Source organism: Rana temporaria, chromosome 1, assembly GCF_905171775.1.
Source record: "Rana temporaria chromosome 1, aRanTem1.1, whole genome shotgun sequence".
NCBI lineage: Eukaryota > Metazoa > Chordata > Amphibia > Anura > Ranidae > Rana > Rana temporaria.
This window is the reverse complement of record NC_053489.1, coordinates 121,861,504-121,885,841: the sequence shown is the minus strand read 5'-3', so window position 1 is coordinate 121,885,841 and position 24,338 is coordinate 121,861,504. Positions and strand designations below refer to the sequence as shown.

Here is a 24,338-nt window from a genome sequence, read left to right as displayed (position 1 = left end):
GACTTAACATGGTGAAGGCAGGGTGTGTGAAAAGATTGAATGATATTTAAAATATATAACTAATAGCTGCTTGTCTGATTCTCTAATTGCTGTCATTACTGAGAGACGGGGGGGTGGGGGGGGAGTCGTTTTAGACCTTTTCTGTAGTAACATTGTTGGCCTATTTTTAGCAAGCATACAAGTCATGGATTTTCAATGTATGAGGAGCTGAGATGAATGATAAAGCAAATCGTTCATTTGCATATCTTGACAGTGCTCTGTGTAGGATTTTTTTTTTTCCTCCCAAGCCACAGTCACAGTTCACATAAAAGATGTGTTAATTGTGTGCTAATGTATAGCGTTTTACAAGATTCTGATACAGTAGTCTGTCAAAGGAAATACTAATTCCATTACTTAAAAAAATTGAATAGGCATATAAGAGAAATTTCTTCTGTGATTCATGCCATATTAAAAGGCTCTCACATATTTATTATTTCTGTCAAGAATCATTTTTTTTCTAGCCTGATATTCCACTTGTTCAGTACTTAGTCTAAAGCTGTTGTACACCAGTAATTTTTGCTATCAGTACAACTGGCTAACATTACAAATGTGGGTTATTTTAGGGGTTCAAATTAAAATGAATTTCTCACATGTGAGGCAAGGTTGCAGTGGGGTAAAGCACACACAAACTGTGTTGAAATTCCTTTTACTTTTTAAAGGAAACTATAATAGATTGGAGTAATTTTTTTTGTTTTGTTTTCATATGAATGATAATTTATATACATGTAAAATATTAAATAAAGCAGAGTATGGAGCAGAATATGCCTTCAAGCTCTCTCACAGACTTGTATACATTCCCTTTAAATTCATCCTACTATTGCCAGGTCATTTACAATGGCAAAGTGGCTATTTTAGATCTTATTTTTTGTTTGTTTGGTGGATGTAGTAATTCACACTGAAGCCCTGTACACACAGGCCAGAATCTCGTCAGGGAAAAAAAGTTATTTCTCTTATCGTCCATGGACGGACACAGCTCCTTAAATCTTGACAAGTGGGTTATGTTCCCTGTTTATAGGAGAGGACTAGACAGAAACATGTTGGATAATAAATACATGTTACATTAACAGAGTTCAACAACCCCGCCCCGGGGGCGGTCCCTCCAGACATAACCCTCCTCACTGCAGCCTGCAGCCTCAGTTTTGTTCTGCCTAGCAAGGAGAAGGACGTATGGCTCCCTTTTGGGCCCAGCGCCCTGAGGAGAAATTGTATTTTATTTTATTTTACTTTTTCTTAAAGAATATTCTTTCAACTGTCGGCTGAGAGATAGGCTGGATAATATAGATCCTTGTAGTCCGACCAGCAAGCGCGGGCACACCTTTGCAAAAAAGTTGGGTCTGCCACGCCATACCCCATGACTCCTGGGGTGGCCCGTGAGCTTTGCTCCGAGGTCCACATATGACTGGGCTGTGGTGTTGTCTCACTCACAGTGGACCGGGCCAACAGCTACCTCCATTGCGGTTGTAGTTCTGTCAGGAATGCGTCAGCGAGTCCTCGCTCGGACGGGTAAGTACAGTCCCTCCTGCTTTGGTGGGTTGGTACAGCTGGGCATTCCTGGGGTTCGGGGGTCCTCTTCTCCTCCCTTTCCTGCTCCTTTTCCCTTGCTGCATTGCTAACATTGCCGCTGTCAGGGGGGAGGGGGCCTTCCTGAGGGGACTGTGTTATCTGGCCTGTGTTTTTTCACTGTTAAAAAGCCCTGTGATGAGCACAGATGTTTATGATTACCCTGTATTATACTTCAGCGAGTAATTAGACACTGACTGATTGGTGGTCCTTACCCACCTGTAACGGTTTTGTATGGTCATTATATCTTCACAGGGCATGGATTTCCTGGCCGCTCGTCTCCGCCGCAAGGGTGTCGAAGTTAGTGGCCAAGTCTAGTGATCTGGTACAGACGCGTCAGTCGCACTGGTGGCCCTGTGGGGTCTGTATCAGTGACCTTTTGCCGCTCCTCCATGGTAGTTTCTTCCTCAGCTGCTCCACAGAGTGGAGGCTGAGGAGATCCTGATGATTCTAATCGCTCCAGATTGACCTTGGCGTCCTTGGTACGCCGATATCGGGCGCCTGGTAGCGGAGGTACCCTGGCAGTTGCCAGGGCATGAGGTCCCTCTGTCTTGAGGTCCCATACTTCCTCCTGTTGTACAGTCACTGACTTGCTCAACATGGTTATTGGAAGCCAGACTTTAGGTGACCGGGGCCTGTCTGACTCGGTCATCTCAACAATGCTGAGGGCACCGTAGTCTTCTTCCAGAGGATCTACCGTCGCACCTGGCAGGCCTACATCTCTTGGTGCGAAGGGATGGAGTGACGTCCACGGACGTACTCGGTGTCCAGGGTCCTGCTGTTTTTAAAGCTTGGAGTGGATCTAAAAATTGCTTAAAGCACCGTTTGGGGGCAGATTTCAGCCTTGGCTGTGTTTTTTCAGTGGCCTTTTTGTGGCCCGTTCCCTGGTGGGCCCCTTTTTTGTGTGCAGGGGGTTTGTCATATACTTTCCCCTCTTGGCCCATCTTTCCCCCCATGAGTTTTGACTCTGGTGCTCTCGGTTCTTCAGGAACCTTCCTTTTGGAAACATCAGAGAGATTTTCTCTTGACAATATCTCAGAAGGTGGCCCCTTTAGTGGCCTTTACCTCTGTTAGAGGGGTTTCTGAGTTGGCGGTCTTGTCTTGCAAGCCGCCATGCTTGACCCTCCATAAGGATTAGGTGATGGTGCGCCCGCGACCTTCCCTTCTTCCGGAGGAGATTTCAGCCTTTCATACTTTAGGCGTGTTATGCGCTTTGCGGGTGTACCAGCCTACTACGGCTCCGTTTCGGAGTTCTAACTCTCTTTTGTGTCGGTGTCTGGTCCACAAAAGGGCATGGCGGCCTCGTCGACCACCATTTCTCGGTGGATCAGGCAAGCCGTCATACAGGCCTGTGCTCTTAAGGGGCGGGCCCCCCTTTCCGGTCACGGCACTTTCGACCAGGGCAATTGTGCTTCCTGGGTTTTTTTTCCGACCTCATACGTCGGTCTCACAGGTGTGCGAGGCGGCGACTTGCTCGTCCATTCACGCTTTTTCCAGAATTTACATGGTTGCTATGAGTGCATCTTATGATGCTTTTTTCGGCCGCTAGTTTTGCCGGCGGCTGTTTAAAGTTGCACCTCCTCCGTTGAGGAGCTCTGCTTGTTTTGGGGTGAAGTTAAAATTGGTTTTACTGATGATATATTTCCCACCCCTCATTTTTGACACTGCTTGGGGACGTCCCACTTGTCAAGATTTAAGGAGCTGTGTCCGTCCATGGACGATGAAAGAAAATAGGATTTTTTGTACTCACCGTAAAATCCTTTTCTCTGAGTCCATGGACAGACACAGCACCCACCCCTCCTTTTTAGGTTTGTACTGCTTGTTACGAACTGAGCCTGCAGGCTGCAGTGAGGAGGGTTATGTCTGGAGGGACCGCCCCCTGGGCGGGGCTGTTCAACTCTGTTAATGTAACATGTATTTAATTATCTAACCTGTTTCTACCTAGTCCTCTCCTGTAAACAGGGAACATAACCCACTTGTCAAGATTTTTACGGTGAGTACAAAAAATCCTATTTTTTCCTGACGAGATTCTTGGCAAGAATCTCTTGCCGCCCGAGTGTACGGACACTCCTTTAAAAAAAACAGTGGTTCTTTTGGAAGGCAAGAATGCGGTGACGTCGGCGCCATCTTGCTGCACCCTACCTATGCCTAGGAAGCTACTGCGCATGCGTCAAAGTCATTTCGAGCATGCGCGGGTTTCCTCGGCGACAGGTAAGTATACACACTCTCGGGTTTCTCGGCAGGAAAACACTGCCGAGAATCATGGCGAAAAATAGAAAGCAGGTTCTCTATTTTTAGATTTAGATTTTAGGCAGTTTTCTTGACGAGAAACCTGAAAGCCTGGTACACACGCACGGTATACTCGGCAAGAAAGCTTTGCCAGCAGTTTTCTTGCTGGTTCTTGCCGAGTACACCAAGCGTGTGTACGAGGCTTGAGACTTGGCAAAAATATACTCATTTAACTATAGTACTTATTCCTGTCCAAGAACAATTCACATGCTGACAAACTTTCAATATAGATAAAATATTTGGGAAGTGGCAAAAGTTAAACATTTTAGTCATGCTGAAGATTTTCACCACCAGATTATAGATCTCAAAGTAGACATGCTATTAAATTTGCTATGCCCTATAATTGTCTAGGACACATGTCAACATTAACTAATGTTATTTATTTTTAAATCCAAAAGTATATTTATTTTCATGAATAAATAAAAACACTGCTTAGGAGCTAATGCATAATGTAAAGCCATGGCAACATTCACATGGCCTCTGGTTACCAGGAGAACTTGTGGGTCATTAGAACGTTTTTTTTTCAGCCAGGCTCTTTAGTGGGCTAAACTTTGCTAAACATCTGATTATACAGTCTCCTTTAGATTTACCAAACCTATGTAATGTAAAAACCCATAAAGTTTAACTGTATGTATGATTTTTGTTTATCATGATCACTGTAGAAGTTACAAATCACTGTAGTAGTGACAAACGGCATTCCAGGTCCTATACCAAGAGGCTTCATTTCTGCATAGTACCCACAGGTAGTTGCTCACTCTGCACCGCTGCTATTTGAAGAACACCTCATAATTTATTTTAATGAATACAGAGCCTTCTGATTAGACGAGGTGGAGATCATGATGACACCACCTTCAGTCATCAATGCTTTGTATTCATAAAAAATAAATAAAAAATACATAGGCATTCTGTGAATGGTGGCTTTGCCAAGCAACATCTTATGGTTTTTATGTATATGGGAAACTGCTCAGCATAGGAACCTAGGAACCAGAGGCGACTATTACAGTGATGTGCAGCTTCCACAGCAATGGCTCATGTATAAAATATACATACTTATATTGGTCCAAGTTGGACCAAAGTAACAATGCACTAAAAATTATATTAGTGTAAAGAAAGCAAAAATCTTGTGATTTGTGTAAATATCGAGACTGCAGCACTCCAATATCAGAATACAAGATAAATATACATAAACCCAAAAATATGTGCACTATTCTTCACAATCCAGTGTCCAATTATTCCCTATATCATGTACATAATAAAACGTAAATTCATAATGAAAACATAAATAAAAGTACATCTGAAATGAGCAAGTGAATAAATAAACAGTACATTATATATACATTATGAATAAATAATAATAAAAAATATAGGATGAACGTTCTGGGAAGCGAAGCTTCACTCAAAAGGGGAAGTTCCGCTTTAAAGTCTGTCTTAAACCCCAATCATGAAATCTGACTTAGGCAGATATATCTGTAGCGTTTTACTTATCTCTTGCCAAATCTCTGAGTGGCGTGTCTTTCTGCTGCTCTGTTCCACTGTCATCAGCATGATAGCTTTTGTCAAGTTCTTAGACACAGGAGATAAAAGCAGCTGGAAATTTGGGAAGGGAACTTATGCCTCGTACACATTGTCGGACTTTTGACCGTGCAAAAGTCCGCCGTGACCCCGTCGAAAGTCCGACGGACAAAAAGAGAACAGGTGATCTATCTAAGGTTCGTTGGACTTCCAACAAAAAGTCAGATGAAGACTACACACGGCCGGACTTTCCGAGAAAAAAAGCCTGTCTGACTTTTTTTCTCGGAAAGTACGCCCGTGTGTACGAGGCTTTAGAGATAGATAAGCAGTGGGCTTGTCTATTCAGACTGCAGCTCTGCAAGTTTCTTCATTCCTCTGCCTATGTTGGGGGGGTGCCTTTCCTCCAATCAGCTCTCACACATACACATATATGCAGACTACACACCCACTGCTGAATGAGGAAGAAAGATTTGTAACACGATGTGCACTGTCTAAAGAGTGTAGAAAGGGATAGACTTAGATATACATGTAAAACTCTGTGTATCATCTGTGGCTATTCACTTTACTGAGTATAAGAGAGGGTTTCCAACCACATTAAAGCGGTTCTCCACCCTAAAGTGGAGTCCCGCTGATCGGAACCCTCCCCCCCTCCGGTGTCACATTTGACACCTTTCAGGGGGAGGGGGGTGCAGATACCTGTCTAAAGACAGGTATTTGCACCCACTTCCGGCCCGGCATTCACGGGCAAAAGACGGGCATTCCGTCACATCCCGTCGCCCCCCCCGTTGTGTGCTGGGAACACTCGGCTCCAAGCACACAGCGGGAGCCAATCGGCGGGCGCGGCACGACTCGCGCATGCGCCGTAGGGAACCGGGCAGTGAAGCCGCAGCGCTTCACTTCCTGGTTCCCTCAGCGTGGATGGCGGGGGGAGCAGCAGAGAGACGAGCGATCGCTCATCCTCTGCTGCGATCGGCGCTGGACTCCAGGACAGGTAAGTGTCCTAATATTAAAAGTCAGCAGCTGCAGTATTTGTAGCTGCTGGCTTTTAATATTTTTTTCCCATGGCACATCCGCTTTAAGGACTCGTCCCCTTCTCCTATCGAAGAATTTGCACTTTTGAGGAGTGGGGGAGCAGATACTTACTCCCACTTCTGCTCCGACCGCCTAGGCGATTGGAAGTGGAAGTTCTCCCTCCCTTCCTGCATTCTTCTGGGACACTTGACAGGTCCCAGAATACAGTGGGATCATTCACAATGGCTGTGAAGCCGCAAGCTGTCACAGCCAGGTGCCCACAGTTAATATGCCAGCGCCGAGAAAAGAAGACAGCAGGTGAAACTGGCTGGGGTGAGCACACCGCTGATTCTTGCTGCCGTTCATGCCAAACAGCCAAGGTAATATTGTGAAAAACTTCTGCAATCCAGTGATAATGGGAGGTCATCAAGGCATATGATGTTACAAATCATTGCTCTCCAGTGCTCTCTAATTCCAGTATGACCAGAAATAACCCACACTTTTTCATATTATTATTTCCATATTACTGCCATTAAGAGGAAACAAAAAAACCAACCATCTTGTGTAATACTGTGGTGGAGTCAAATTTATTATTCACAGATGGGTACTGACAGCATTTAAAGAATTGCTGCGCTCGGGGAAGCGAATGTGTCATGATTTGGCTCCTCCTAACAAATCTCATCGCTGAAGAACTTCTTCAGGGGATAGAAGCCTAGCCAGTGGCATCCGCTGTTGCTTTATGAAAAAAAATCGTACCTAGAGTTCAGCTTTAAATAATTAATTCAATTGGTATTGATGGGCTCTTGCTCTGCATAGTTTTAGGTGAAACTTAAGATTTAAAACACAACACTTTAGTGCGAAGGCTGCCTGGTTGGATACAAACTGAAAGGAGGTTTAAGGGAGGTCCTCAGTACATAATTATTTCCTTAAGGAAAGTATGAACTATTCCATAATAAGACATTTTATTATATTTTTCAGGCAACAGGTGGTGCAACGTTTCACCTTCTACAGTTTGAACTTACCTTCTTTTGTGTAATGCCTGGTGTTTACTGAGCTCACCACACAAATAAAGGTCATATAGCTGTGACTTCTTCTCCTCACACCTCCTCCTCTCCAGTATTACTTTGTCCCTGATTTCAATGCCATACAATGTACCTGAAAGGAGATATCTAGTTCTGTGCTTTCTCTTAAAAAAAAATATAATGAATTCCCTGTAAATCCTTTGCAGTGTACTAAATGTTTGTTTAGTAACCCAAAAATACCACAGTTTACCCTTTAAGGTGAGAATGAGAGGATGTTCAAAGCAGAACCTCTGTGAAGCTGTATTAGGCAGGAAGAAGATACTGTAAATCTAATAAGTGAACATGACTGCTCCCATGCACTGTACATTTCTTATCTATACCTGGAGACAAGGTTTTTAAAACATTGCCACACCAATGATAACATTATTTACAATAAAAGTGAACTCCTGGAATTTTTTAATTGCAAACAACAATAAAAGATTACCAGCACACTTGCCAGCTAGCCTACAAATCAACAATTTAGTCCTGTATTACAGTTCATGTCAAAGACTGAGGGTTCAGTTGTACACATTTGCAAATATGTGTGAAAGCTACCGTGCCTTGTCAAGGCTCTTCTGTAAACTGCAGTCCCAACTCTATATTTCTGAGAGTCTCCAAGTTGGAGCATATATAACAGGGAATAAGTTAATGACAGGTTTACCTGTAAGGGCCGCAGTCCTCCTTAACCACTTCAGCCCCTGAGGATTTGGCTGCCCAATGACCGGCCATTTTTTGCGATTTGGCACTGCGTCGCTTTAACTGACAATTGCGCAGTTGTGCGACGTGGCTTCCAAAGAAAACTAAATGTCTTTTCTTTCCACAAATAGCTTTATTTTGGTGGTATTTAACCACTTCAATACAGGGCATTTTCACCCCCTTCCTGCCCAGACCAATTTTTAGTTTTCAGCGCTGTCGCACTTTGAATGACAATTGCGCAGTCGTGCGACGTGGTTCCCAAACAAAATTGGCGTCCTTTTTTTCCCCACAAATAGAGGTTTCTTTTGGTGGTATTTGATCACCTCTGCGGTTTTAATTTTTTGCGCTATAAACAAAAGAAGAGCGACAATTTTGAAAAAAAAAACACAATGGGGGAGATTCAGATAGAGATACGACAGCGTATCTCCTGATACGCCGTCGTATCTCTGAGATCCGACGGTCGGATCTATGCGGCTGATTCATAGAATCAGGTTCCGCATAGATCTCCCTAAGATCCGACAGGTGTAAGTGACTTACACCGTCGGATCTTAGGCTGCAATTCCCCGCCGGCCGCTAGGTGGCGCTTCGTTTTTTTACGCGACGAATATGCAAATGCCGATTTCCGCCAATTCAGAAACGAACGCCCGCCCATCGTTTTTTTTTTTTACGTCGCTTGCATTCGGCTTTTTCCGGCGTATAGTTACCCCTGCTATGTGAGGCGTATCCTATGTTAAGTATGGCCGTCGTTCCCGCGCCGAGTTTTGAATTTTTACGTCGTTTGCGTAAGTCGATTCAGAAAAGCGCTGGACGCAAGTTACGCTCACGCCGAACCCAATGACGTCCTAGCGACGTCATTGGGAGCAATGCACGCCGGGAAAATTCGCGGACGGCGCATGCGCAGTTAAATTGGCGCGGGGACGCGCCTGATTTAAATACTACACTCCTCCTAGCCACGAAATTTTAATTCCGCCGGGGGATTTACGATACGCCGCCGCAAGTTTTGAGGTAAGTGCTTTCTGAATACAGCACTAGCCTCTCAAATTTGCGCCGGCGGATCGTAAATCAGATAGATTATGCGGATCTAAAGATCCGCTAATCTATCTGTATCTACCCCACAAAATTTTACTTTTACTGATTTAATAAATATCATAATTTTTTTTATTTTTTTTAAATACTTTTCCTCAGTTTAGATCGATACGTATTCTTCTACATATTTTTGGTAAAAAATGTAAAGCACCCCGTCCCGACAAGCTTGTGTCAAGCATACGTGAGTAGCGCCCGCATATGAAAATGGTGTTCAAACCATACAAGTGAGGTATCACTGTGATCGTTAGCGTGAGAGCAATACTTCTAGCCCTAGACCTCCTTTGTAGCTCAAAATATGCAACCTATAGAATTTTTTAAACGTCGCCTATGGAGATTTTTAAAAAAGTAAAAGTTTGACGCCATTCCACGAGCGGGTGCAATTTTGAAGCGTGACATGTTGGGTATCATTTTGCTCGGCGTAACATTATCTTTCACAATATAAAAAAAAATTGGGCTAATTTTACTGTTGTCTTATTTTTTAATTCCAAAAAAAGTGCGCTTGTAAGACCGCTGCGCAAATACGGTGTGACAAAAAGTATTGCAATGATCGCCATTTAATTCTCTAGGGTGTTAGAAAAAAATATATAATGTTTGGGGGGTTTTAAGTAATTTTCTAGCAAAATAAAAATTGTTTTAGTCTTGTAAACGCCAAATCTGAAAAACAGCCAAGGTCATTAAGTGGTTAAAGAGATACGCTTACTACAAAAAGGACCCTGTGAAAAAAGAGCAATTATACTCTCTTATCCTACCACCCATTCTTCAGACCTTTGCTTTCTTGCAGAACTATGACTTTTGGCACAATCTTTACATCCCACACACCTCAGGGGGACCACAGATCACAGTGGTGTATGTAAGCACCCTACACACCAGCAGTGTTGGATGTGAAAACTCTTAATTTCTCCTTCAGGACATACCGTATATACTTGAGTATAAGCCAAGTTTTTCAGCACATTTTTTTGTGCTGAAAATGCCCCCCTCGGCTTATACTAGAGTCACCTTGTTGCTCCTAATCTCCCGGATTTTGGGGACCCGGTACTGGGTCTTGGCAAACTTGGCACACATATAGCCCCACTTTTCTTCTACAAGTGTGCTAAGTTTTTTCTTCGGGGGAACCTACGGCCGGGGGGAGCACCGATTTTTCAAAGTCGGCCACCCTTCCATAGACTCCCATGTTAAACGGTAATTTCTCTGGTAAATTTGGGAACCCGGTACTGGCCGGCCGTAGGTCCCCTGGACCTGAAACTTTGCACACATGTAGCCCCAGTTCTCCTCTACAAGTGTGCAAAGTGCTGTCTGGGGGACCAATGCCCGGAAAGCACCGATTTTTTAAAGCTGTGCACCCCTTCTATATACTCCCATGTTAAACGTAAGTTTAGTCATGGACACAGTGAGGCATGCAGATGGAAACCCTAGGCTTATACTCGAGTCAATACGTTTTCCCATTTTTTTGTGGTAAAATTAGGTGCCTCGGCTTATATTTGGGTCGGCTTATACTTGAGTATATACAGTAGCTTGTTTTTGTTTTTATGTTGTGTTTTTATTTATTTTTTTCAGAATTGATTGCTGCCATGACATGCATATCTCAAGTCCCTTAGTCAAGTTTTGGAAAGAAAGAGCATCCCATTCTGCACATAAATGAAAAGCAGCGTAGGTGTGAGAGTTCCCCTAACAAATGCAAATTTTATGAACTAAGTTTAGTTTAAATCGCCACAGTCAGATACATTTTCTACTGTGGGGGCAGATTTTTGTCTGCTTATTCGCAATTCCCGATATGTCATTACATCTTATTGCTGCAGCTGTTTTTAGGGGGTTTTTTTTCATTCCTTTTGCTAGCTCGTCAATTGTCTTGAAATGTTGTGGCCTTAGGTGGTGTTAGCATTTGACAGCTAGCTAATATCCACATGCCCACATGCAACATTTATATAAAAAACTTGGAGCCAACCAATATACTCTGCAAGAAAAAAAATGGAACCCATGATACACTCACCCCCATGTAAATTACCAAAAATAATCAAAATAAAAAAAAATATTCTAGTTAACTGATGTACCATATTTAGGATTAAAAAAAAAACACACATTCTAAAGATTAAAAAATAATGTGCACAATAAAAAAAAAATTCTGAACTTCTCTTTCTAATCTTATATAGCAGTGTTCCCTTTATCACTTGCTGCACTCCCTGGACTCTGAACAGTAGGTTGCCTTGACAAGTCTATTCAAGCTTTCGTTCCTTGGCCTTTATTGGTGGCGATTCAAGGCTTTCAGATTTTCCCCTCACTGCTATACAGCTGACATCTTTTTCCAGACAGAATGAATTAAAGAAATACAATAAGACACTTGATCTACCAGTCAAGGATCTTTCCACGTCGTGGATGGATTCCATGGTGCACAAGCAGGGTAGCAAGCATCTACAAATACACAATACCGGCTTGTTTACCAGACTAGCAATCAACCTTTTTTTTTTTCTCTTTTTGGCAAACATGATTGATGGGAGAAAACTGTCTGGAGTTTTTCAGGGAAAAAAATATAATTCACAGAAGGATACACCAAAACAAAGTAGTGAAACAGTATCTTCTATTTGAAATATAATTTTTTTTGTACCATTCAGGCTTCAACATCAAAGAGAGTCAATGTATTGGTGTCTGAGGCACTGCGACATTTGTAGAATGTATCATTCCCTTGTTAGAAGTCCGTGATGGATGTTTTCTAATCAATCAAAAATGTCGTATTTACATGGCCTATAATCCCTTTCACATTTGTTTTCGAAGAATAATTCATGCCGGTTGCTTCTTCGGATAGAGTGTTATTGACACTCATCAACATTTTAAGTTCAATCTTTGTCATTGATTTGGGGGGGGCGTCATTAATAAACTTGACAGTGCATGCATGCAGGCTTTGAAGCATACAAAGGGTAAAATTAAAAAATCAAGACCGTTCTTATATTTGTTGACAGTTGGGTGAAAACATATATTATATAAAATTGTACTAAAATTGTCATCTTGGCTTTTTGTGGACTTTCTTAAGCCATGTGATTGCAGAGTTGAAAATACAAGCACTTGCCTATGAGATGGATTCTGGAAACCATGCTTACTACATGGCCTGTAAATGGAATGTGGCTTTGGATGAGAGATGGGATGGGGAATACTGTATGTCAGTGGCTGCACTTTTCTGTCTCATATAGTATCCAGACATTACTTGGTTGCCATGCATGTCCTATTTAGCGGGGAAACTGCTAGTGATTTCAAATTCAAAGCCTTGGAATCCAAAGGTATTACATTTTATAAGTTAATAATGTACCAAGAATATAATTTTAACTTATGTGGGTAGCTGCAGCTATTCATGCAAAATATTTTCAATTATGTTTGGCCTCTTTCTCTAAAGCCTGGAGAGCACTATTTGTTTTGTTTTTTTTGTTCAACACAGCAGGCTGCGGAGCTCACTGTACTAATTATGCAATGTTAGTACAGTGATACCTCCGCTGAGATATTGTGTTCTGACAGGGGAACTGCCTCATCCCCCCACCCCATAACACACCGGTCAGTGTTTACAGCCATTGGCTGCGAGCACTGTTCGGATGCCGATCGGCTGCTGGTTTTTCAGCATGCCGGTTCTATAGAAGCTGGCTGCTGTACACACTGGCCAAATGTCAGCCAGTTTCTTTTGAACCGGACAATATTCGGGCTGTGTGTACCAGCCTTAAAGTGATATTAAAGGTTCAATTTTTTTTTTAAATAGCAAACATATCATACTTGCCTCCACTGTGCAGTTAGTTTTGCCCAGAGTGGCCCCAAACATCTTCTTCTGGGGTCCCATAGCGGCTCTCGCGGCTCCTCCCCGCATTAGATAACCCCCTCTGGGAATATATCTCCTGAGGGGGTTACCTTGCGGACGCACTCCTCTGTCATACAGTCGGCATCCATAGACGCCAACTGTATGACTTTGCCCCACCCCCCTGGCGGGCGTGTCATTGGATTTGATTGACAGCAACGAGAGCCAATGGTTGCGCTGCTATTTCACCATCATTTAGCGATGTGCAAGTAAAAATGCTTATTTTTTGTTTGTTTCTTTTTTTCCTTGCATATGATTAGGTATTCTTTGCAAAGTGAGGCTTCACCTCAACTACAAAGCCCTGGAGCAACTGTACCTGCAGAGCATACAGTCTATTTGCTTTTAGTAAATAAAACCCAATAAATCATAATTATCTTAGTTCCGTAAACAGGTAGATGGCACAGGCAGCTGAAATGAAGATGCCATTTTCCTGGCTGTACAGTATGGCAGAAGTGTGTGACCCAAAGGACTGGCTGAATAGAATTAAAAATCATGTGGAAGATAAAATGGTTCAAATATGTTTTTTAAGGGTCTCACTCTCCATGTTGTAATTTTCGTTTACTCCGCAAGGAGGAGAGAAACACATAGGAATTTCCCTGTAGTTTTAGAAAAACACGCCAAGCTGGCTGGCAATAAAGCAGAAACGTTAGTGGGGAGCTCCCACTGAAGCCCCCAAAGAAATAAGAAAACAGCAGGCTCCAGGCATGTTCTGTAAGCCTTTGTTCACTTATATGTGGTGCGTTTGTGTGCACATGTTGTGGGTACAGCTCCCCATGCCTTTTAAATGGGCTTCTGTACCCATGGGGAAACAAATACGCTAACTCTTTTTAAATTGTGCCTCACCGTGTCCTATGGTGCCACAGCACCATGCGATGTATGGGGATGTTATTAAGTAAAAAAAAAAATTGCCTTTAGTTCTAGTTTAATCTGTGGCAGTTTTAAAGAAGTATAGCCATAGCTTTTTTGGTTTTATTTATCCTATTGATCACAGGAGTGCAGTTTGTTCTGCACTCCTGCAACCCATTTTCAGCCAACAGCGGGCTAAAACCTACTGTCGGCTGACATATCCGAGTCGGTTTAAGCTCTTAAGATACCTACCATATGATCAGGATCCACCCGGGTGCCTGGACTTGCAGCTGGCTCAGCCTTTTAGTGAGACACTGAAAGCCTGAGCCAGCTGCTCCCTCCCCTCGACAGCCCAGCACTCCATTGTGTACTGGAGGGGCAGAGCAGAGAGCCGGTGACTGACAGTCACCAGCTCTCTGCAGCCTGAAGATCAAGAGCTGAGAGATCAGCAGTGTTTAATCGATCAGTTCTGCTACTTACAGTTCACTTAATTTGTGATATTCTTTTTTTCTTTGTTTAGAGATGTGCAAACTTCTTTGCATGCTACTAAGTACATTTTAGAATACAATACACCATGTTTGATTATTTCTTGTATTAGTAACAATGATCCTGAATCAGGACTTGACCCAGTTTTTGACTGCAGAAGGGTCATACCTGTGGTTTCCTCTCTGTAATTGTTAGAACTCTAAGGCCCTGTACACACGATCAGTCCAAACTGATGAAAACGGACTGAAGTTCAGTTTCATCAGTCCAAACCGACCGTGTGTATGGCCCATCGGACTGTTGTCCTTCAGTCCAAAGTTCTAGGCCTTGTACACACGATCAGTCCAAACTGATGAAAACGGACTGAAGGCTGAAGACTGATGGTCTGATGGTCTGATGTGTCTACACACCATCAGTTCAAAATCCGATCGAGTCCAACGCGGTGACGTAAAACACAACGACGTGCTAAAAAAAAACGAAGTTCAATGCTTCCAAGCATGCGTCGACTTGATTCTGAGCATGCGCGGGTTTTTAACCAATGCTTTTGCGTACTAACCATCGGTTTTGACTGATCGGTCATCAGTCCGATTTTAAAGCAAGTTTTAAAACTTTGGTCTGAAGGACAAAAGTCTGATGGGCCATACACACGGTAGGTTTGGACTGATGAAACTGAACTTCAGTCCGTTTTCATCAGTTTGGACTGATCTTGTGTACAGGGCCTCAGAACTTGCTTTAAAATCGGACTGATGGACGCCTGACCGATCGGTCAAAACCGATGGTTAGTACGCAAAAGCATCGGTTCAAAACCCGCGCATGCTCAGAATCAAGTCGATGCATGCTTCGAAGCATTGAACTTCGTTTTTTTCAGCACGTCTTTGTGTTTTACGTCACCGCTTTGGACTCGATCGGTTTTTGAACTGATGGTGTGTACGCCATCAGTCCGTTCATCAGTTTTGACTGATCGTGTGTACAAGGCCTCAGTAGCCAGAGTGCTGGCCCTCCCTCTGCCTTTCTGAGTACTGCTAAACATGGAATTATAGAAGCCTCAAGTCAATTCAGATCAGCTACTTCTGTCACTCTATGTAAATATAAACTTAGTGATTTTTAAGTGAATGCATCACTGAGTCAAATTGTATATTTATAGCTGCCTTGTTTCAGCTTTAATTTTTATTTACCTATATAGTTATGTTTAATACTATATATATGTTATATATCTACAGAACTGCTGCAACTGGGTGTCCAGCTCTGAACCATTAGACACGTCTGTGGAATCAATGCTGCCGGACTGCCCCCGTGTCTCTGCAGGTATTATTTTTAAGTTCTTCTTCATATGTGGACTAAAGAATGGAATCTAGACTTGCCACAAAAACATCTTACATTGCAGAGATGTACGATAGATATAAATAGATGACATTTTCAATAAATAGTTCTAGAGGTAAACATTAGCAAATGGTCTGTTGTCTGTAAAATGTATTTATTTTTTAATTAGTGGTATACTGCCAGGTTTGCCTTATATGACTACTTTTATCTCTCCTTTATGTTCTGAGTGCTGTGTTGTAAAACCAACCTGATGTTGCCTTGTCATGGTTGCATTCCAAATTAAAAAAAAATGTTGTTGGAAAAAGTATTTTGTGTTCTAATTAGGGCTTGGTAAGAACACATTTTATTAATGAATTGCAAAATATATAACTGAAATTAGTTGTAGCACTTTTTTGATATTGTGACTCTTTTAAATCCAACCCTTGCTAAACTCTAGATATGCTGGTAGACGTTAAATATTATGCTTGTTGATTTATCCATGAATTTGCTGAAATTATTGTATAAACTGATGTCAGCCAAGTCACTGAACTGACTGCTTCACTTAAGTGGAACAGAGTATTGTACTGCGTTAGCCATTGATAAATACAGAAAGTTTGATGTTTAAGTGATACCCTTTACTGGCTTACTTAGGTTATTAAAAATGCTAAAAATGAGGTTTAATATAGTGAAAATGATTGAACGTTAGTTTGTCAGTCAACATGATGACTATATCTGACAGATGTGCAGTCTGGGCATCTGGCAACCTCACATTACATGTCATTCAGGTGATAATAGAAGCAAGGGCTTAATAGGCACATACATGTGTTAGTGAAAATCTGAATCTTTTTGCTTGGACTCCACTGAGCAGGTATCCTGCTCAGTGGAGGCTTGAATATTGATAAATGCGGTCTATAATGCTATTTTTCTCCCGATAATCTGTATATGTATGATCAATAATGTATTTCTTCACCATGTTGGATCTCCGAGCTGAATGTGTTCATACAGCTCATTGGATCCTTGTGGATCCCTGTTTTCCCACCATCTACTCTAAATGGTCATCAGGAGTGTGAACATGCCTACGGCATATTGAGGAAAATAGGTGTGAGAATAGTAGTTCCCTGGTTGTCTCTGGCTTAAGTGTTTTTGGAGTAAGTAGCCTGAAACAAGCTTGGAGTGTCAGTATAAAACAAATATCTTTATCTACATAGGTGTTCCAGGGCAGTTCCTCAGAAAATATTAAAGTATTTGGATCAGCATGACAAACAGAAAATTGCCATTTTCAACAGATGTTGGCACTGGCAGTTCCATATTATTTCAGCACAGGTTTCTTTTAAAGTGTAATTGCCCTTCTCTCTCATTCCATTGACACCTGTCAACAGTTGGATTTCCCTTCACTTTATGTGTTAGTGACCACTTTCACCTGGACAGGAAATGTGGGTAAGCATCCCTTCCCCACTCTAAAACTAGACAACATTTTGGATTAAAGTTCCATTTTTATTTGGAATTATGGTGCTTCAATGTGGGCACCGCTCACATTAAGCAGACCAATTGGTGCTTGTTCTACAAAGAAAAAGGAAGCAAACCATCACACTGTGTATTAAAATTGGTGTTTACCCAATGGACATTTAAAAAAACAGCACTGTGCCCTTTAAACTAAAAATTAAAATTTCATTTTTTTAATGGAATGACCCATTTAAAATGTTACAAGTTAGTGTCCACCAAGAAAAAACGTTCTGGACATACCACTTGCAGTTCTCAGGCAGCACACCCTCATTATTTTTTTCTTGTTTCAGTGGGGTAACATGTAGCAATATAAAACTGACAGATCTTCCACTTCTCCACACTATCCAAAACTTGAAGGTTTTTGTTACACTTCATATCTAAACAGAGGTGGAAAGCAAAATATAAAACATGGACTCAAACGAGACAATGCTAAGTACATAATTAGGTAGCATGATATATTAGTAATTTAAAATATAAATACGTTTGTCTTTTTTATCTTTCTTTATACAATTGACCAGTTGGTGTGTACGCCATATACAGTGGGGATCGAAAGTTTTGGCACCCCAGGTAAAAATTTGTATTAATGTGCATAACAAAGCCAAGGAAAGATGGAAAAATCTCCAAAAGGCATCAAATTACATATTAGACATTCTTATAATATGTCAAAAAAAGTTTATTTCCATCATTTACACTTTCAAAATGACAGAAAACAAAAACATGTCGTCTGCAAAAGTTTGGGCACCCTGCAGAGTTAATATCTTGTACTGCCCCCTTTGGCAAGTATCACAGCTTGTAAAGGCTTTTTGTAGCCAGCCGAGAGTCTTTAAATTCTTGTTTGAGGTATCTTTGCCCATTCTTCCTTACAAAAGTTTTCTAGTTCTTTGAGATTTCTGGGCTGTCTGTCACGCACTGCTCTTTTAACCACTTAAGGACCCAAGGGGTTTTTACAATTCGGCACTGCGTCGCTTTAACAGACAATTGCGCGGTCGTGCGACGTGGCTCCCAAACAAAATTTGCGTCCTTTTCTTCCCACAAATAGAGCTTTCTTTTGGTGGTATTTGATCGCCTCTGCGATTTTTATTTTTTGCGTTATATACAAAAATAGAGCGACATTTTTGAAAAAAAACAATATTTTTTACTTTTTGTTATAAGAAAAATCAAATAATCTACATTTTAGTCAAACATTTAGGCCAAAATGTATTCAGCCACATGTCTTTAGTAAAAAAAAATTGCATAAAAAAAAATAGCTACCTAGCAGGAACAGCGACACTAATACAGCGATCAGAAAAATGATCGCTTAGTGACACTGGCAATAGGGAGTGAAAGGGTTAACTAGGGCGATGATCAAGGGGTTTAAACTTTATTAGGGGGTACGGGGGCTACCCTGAACCTAACACTAACTGCCTGTCCCACTAACTGTCACACTGACACTAAATGCAGTGATCAGTACATATATGATCACTACATTCAGTGACACTGTGACAGGGGGGTGGGGGGTGGGGGTGATCGGGGGAGTTAATGTGCCTATGTGTAGTGTGTGTCAGTGTAGTGTTGGTGCGACTTACTGTGTGATGTGATCTCTCCTCAGCGGCGGTCCGGAAGTGGTTAAGGTCTATCCATAGATTTTCAATTATGTTGAGGTCAGGACATTGTGAGACCATGGCAAAACCTTCAGTTTACGCCTCTTGATGTAAAAACGGACAGTTTTTTACAAGTCCATAAACGGACTTGTAATGCTTCCCTATGGGATTGCAGACGTTAGCGGATGATGCATCCGCTAACGTCTGCAAACATCCGCCTCAGCAAAGATCCGCTTTTTCAGACGGAAGAAAACCTATTTTTCTTCCGTCTGGCGGAACGGATCGGATGAATACGGACACACGGTCCGTATTCATCCGATTCCCCATAAGGGAGAGTGGAGGAAAGACAGGGCGTTCTCTGCACAGTGTGCGGGGACCGCCCTGTCCGCCAACAGCTCAGCAGGGATTTACGGATGATCCCCGCTGAGCCGACGAACACACACGGGGTGGATCAATACGGATTTGCTCCGTGTGAAAGGGCCCTAAGACTTTGAGGTGTGTTTAGGATCATTATCCATTTGTAGAAGCCATCCTCTCTTTAACTTCAGCTTTTTCACAGATGACATCAAGTTACCATCCAAAATTTGCTGAAATTTTATTGAATCCATTTTTCCTTCTACTCGTAAAATGTTCCCTGTGCCACTGGCTGCAATTCAACCCCAAAGCATGATTGATCCACCCCCATGCTTAACAGTTGGACAGAGGTCTTTTCATTAAATTCTGTGCCATTTCTTCTCCAAACATACCTTTGCTCATTCCGGCCAAAAAGTTCTATTTTAACCTCATCGGTCCACAGAACTTGTTTCCAAAATGCATCAGGCTTGTCTATATGTTCATTTGCAAAGTTCAAACGCTGATTTTTGTGGTGAGGACGTAGAAGAGGTTTTATTCGGATGACTCTTCCATGAAGACCATATTTGTACAAGTATCTCTTTATAGTGGACTAGTGAACCACAACTCCAGTCTCTGCCAGATCTTTCTGGAGGGATCGTGCAGTCAAACGTGGGTTTTGAATTGCTTTTCTCACAATAGTGAAAGCTGTTCTGTCTGATATTTTTCTTGGTCTTCCAGATCTTGCTTTAACTTCCACTGTTCCTGATGACTGCCATTTCTTAATTACATTCCGAACAGAGGATATTGACATCTGAAAACGCTTTGCTATCTTCTTATAGCCTTCTCCAGCTTTGTGAGCGTCAACTATTTTCAGTTTCAGTTTTCTAGGCAACTGCTTAGAAGAACCCATGGGGCTGATTGTTGGGGCAAGGTCAGATGAGTCTGGGCATTTAAAACCTTTGAGATTGACATCACCTGGTCTTCCCAGACGATGATTGAGAACAATCCATGACACTGGCAGGTCTCAGCTTTGCAAAGGGGGCAGTGCATGCTATAAATTCTGCAGGGTGCCCAAACTTTTGCAGACGCCATTTTTTTGTTTTCTGCAATTTTGAAAGTGTAAATGATGGAAATATAATCTAACTTTTTTGACATATTATAAGAATGTCGTTATGCACATTAATACAAATTTTGTACCTGGGGTGCCCAAACTTTCAATCCCCACTGTAGCCATACTTTTGATCCTCCTCCTATCCCCTTTTGCTTCATTGTACCCTTCTCCTACACAAGCCTCTGATTGGCCAATAAAGGAAGAGCATCACATTTTTTGAGGAAAGGACTAATAAATTGGGCTTTAAGGGCACACAGTACCAATAGATGTAGAAAACTAGAAGTTTATTTAGTATGAAATATCATAAAAGTGGAATGACATAAAATCAAAAGAAAATAGGTCAGCAACTAATACCACAGCTGTGATTACAACACTATACAATCATATCGTATATAGGCTTCATTTAGAGAGCACAGTTACAGGTACAATGTTGAGTTGCATATCCAGTGTAGTATTCCAAAGATTTGGTGAAGAGCTTGCTCTACATGTTACGCGCATTAGCGCTTCCTCAGGAGCATAAGATATTGCATCTAAAAAATAGGTCGCATTGGGGGTAAACAAGCTACAATAGCGTGTTAGCCCCACAGTGGCTGGGCGGACAGGCTAGATCAAGCCAGCCAAACGTGGGGAGATAATCAAAAACACTGATTTGTAAGCATACAAGTGTTCGGACAGTCAAGTGCTGGTAGGCACTAAAAATTCGGATCCAGGGATCGCTAACATGCGGTAATTCAAAATTTCACAGAGCTGGGCTGAACAGGATATATATTAGCATATCATAGGGCAATCCAAAAAGATCCTGGGTATATAAACCCAAGGGTATTGTGTAGGATTCCCAGAGCTAGTTCCTGCAGCCTGGTCAGCAAGGTGAAAACCGCATATGTCCCCAGGAAAGCGATGGCGTCATCGCTTTCCTGGGGACATATGCGGTTTTCACCTTGCTGACCAGGCTGCAGGAACTAGCTCTGGGAATCCTACACAATACCCTTGGGTTTATATACCCAGGATCTTTTTGGATTGCCCTATGATATGCTAATATATATCCTGTTCAGCCCAGCTCTGTGAAATTTTGAATTACCGCATGTTAGCGATCCCTGGATCCGAATTTTTAGTGCCTACCAGCACTTGACTGTCCGAACACTTGTATGCTTACAAATCAGTGTTTTTGATTATCTCCCCACGTTTGGCTGGCTTGATCTAGCCTGTCCGCCCAGCCACTGTGGGGCTAACACGCTATTGTCGCTTGTTTACCCCCAATGCGACCTATTTTTTAGATGCAATATCTTATGCTCCTGAGGAAGCGCTAATGCGCGTAACATGTAGAGCAAGCTCTTCACCAAATCTTTGGAATACTACACTGGATATGCAACTCAACATTGTACCTGTAACTGTGCTCTCTAAATGAAGCCTATATACGATATGATTGTATAGTGTTGTAATCACAGCTGTGGTATTAGTTGCTGACCTATTTTCTTTTGATTTTATGTCATTCCACTTTTATGATATTTCATACTAAATAAACTTCTAGTTTTCTACATCTATTGGTACTGTGTGCCCTTAAAGCCCAATTTATTAGTCCTTTCCTCAAATCTTGTTATTTCGGGGCGTTGGCACATTATATACTAGTGCATTCGCGGTGTCACCACGCGATGTATGCACATTAAAATAGGTCCCTCTTTTACCCAAGAGCATCACATTAATGAGCACACCCTTGCCTAATCACCAAAACCAACAGAAACAGGAAGGAAATATAAAGGCACATTCAGTATTACATGTGTATCGAACAATACATTTAATTCTTTTTTTGCATAACTGGATTAAAGAGTGTGTCTGTGTGTGTTGTCCAAACGTTTGCTTTAAGACAAACTTGTTGGGAAGTGGAAAACATTACAACAGCAGTACCCTGTAAAGCAAGAATCGTACACTTACCTCATCAAGGGACGATGTCTTGAAAATGTTCTCTCTTTAACAGCTTTGGGTATCGCTTGTAATAAACTCATCTGGGTGCACTGGGTAGTGTTTGCTGTTGGCCACTGTTATTAAGCCCACCAAACTGCCAAGTCACTATGTGACACAGGGTAGAACTAGAGCAACAGTGGGAGACATGCTGCACACCCAAAAGTGCCAGATGAGCACATGGAGTTCTGCAAGAAAGCAGTTTTAACTCGCTGCCCACTGGAAAGCCTTGTCCAATGCATGTAGGGAGCAGAGGCTCACCCACATAGTTTGATTTAGTAGAAGAGCTACTATAGCACATACTGTTCAAAAAGTTAATGCTGGCTCCAGTAGAAAGGTGTCAGAACACACAGTGCATTACAATATGTTGTGTGTGATCAGGGTGCCCTTGCTGACCTGTATCCACAGCCAATAGCACCTACAATCATCGGATGAGCATCCAAACTAGACCACAGAGCGATGGAAGGTGGCCTGGTCTGATGAATTTAAAAATGGTTTGAGGAACACAACAAGTTTGAAGTGTTGACTTTGCCTCCAAATCCTCTAGATCTCAATACAATTAAGCATCTGTGGAATGTGCTGAGAAAGAAAGTCCGATCTATGGAGGCCCCAACTCAAAACTTTTTTTGTTTTAAAAACAATAAATATATATACTTTATTTCATATATACAAATTATATATAAATAAATAATATACAAAATAAATATTTAATCTGGGTGCATTCCCACCTGTACTGTGGGGCAGTGCACGAATACACCACATTATGATACAGTTCCAATTGCACAATAAATTACATTCACACAGCAGTTTGATGCTGTCCTATTTGTATCAACCAAGAGACCTCCAAAGAGGCAAGAGGAAAAAAAATAGACATTGAGTTTTCATCAAAGTCCACTGTTCGATCTATCAAAGTCCTGCGGATGGGGTTGCAACAAAGAACACCCACAGTTGATAGCAATGACCTTTACTACCTTTGAGGGGCTTCTTGAACATGACTGCTCGCTTTTCTCTGTCCAACTTGTAGCCCCAGATAAAGCAAACATCACCCTGGTGATGGCCTCACAGGTATTGACCCAGGGGGGCCAGGCCTGGAGACTAAAAAGCCTTAAAAAAAAACCTGGCAACACTGGGAGGATCTCATTGTAAAGTACCAGAGTCTCTCCTGTGATGGTGAGTTCTCTAAGGCTCCTGAGTCCAAATTTAAAATTCATCTTTGACAGTCAGTCCTCCCAAGACATCTGATGCTATAAGTGGAAGGAAGAAACCACGTTTCCTGAAGAGCATGGCCTTTTGCCCCTGAAGCTCGGCCGAAGTCCTCGCAAGTCTGGACAAGTGAGTCAATTTAGTGCTGGTGAGCGCAGAACACGTTTTTTTTTTTCATGTAGAGCGAGCACTTGACTTCCCTTCTGTCTCGACCAGTGCAGTATTCACGCTGATCTATGAAATCCACTTGATGCATTTGGTGAAGAGTTCTGTACAAAAAACAAAAAGAAGAGGTTAGAGGTGTCAGCCTTGCCTAACCCCAGAGAGAACAGGGAAGGGTTTTTCCAGCCATTCACCAATAGTATGCTGCAAATGTTATGGTACATCAGGTTAACATATGAACAAAACATTTCTCCAAGACCAAACCTGCACAGGGCTCTGCACATAAACTCATGGGAGACATGGTCAAAGGTCTTTTTTTTGGTCAAGACTGACCACGGCCATGTGCAATGGTGGTCTTTGATGTACTAAACTGTCCGGGGACAAGGAAAATGTGTGCAATCCTGCATTTAGGGATGCCATAAGTCTGATTTGGTTGTTTTATCTGTCAGGTGGCAGCCTTAAGGCGGTTGGCCAGTACCTTGGTGAGGATCCTGTAATACACTTTCAAAAGAGAGATGGGGCACCAATTTTTCAAGTCACATCCGTCCCCCCCTTCCACTTATACAAACTCAAAACTTATAAGACTCAAAGGATCTGTGACTTACAGCTTGGTCCCAGATACGACAGCATACCTTAAGAAGTCTAGTGGAGTCTATGCCTCAAAGAGTTATGGTGGGTGGTTGTATTGTTATGGCTGATTGGTGTGTATTACCAGGTCAGTTCAGATTCTACAATGTTCTGTCATATATCATATGATTAAACATGGACATGAAAAGTTGTCA

General features: G+C 42.0%; 1 protein-coding gene across 1 annotated transcript in view; it reads left to right on the top strand.

The window, feature by feature from the left end:
• Positions 1-24,338, top strand: part of FAM172A (family with sequence similarity 172 member A) — a 751,084-nt gene that overhangs the window by 561,001 nt on the left and 165,745 nt on the right. Inside the window, exon 10 of the mRNA XM_040342191.1 lies at positions 15,630-15,714. Within this exon, the coding sequence (XP_040198125.1) occupies positions 15,630-15,714 (85 nt within the window). The remainder of the gene's footprint in view (positions 1-15,629; positions 15,715-24,338) is intronic.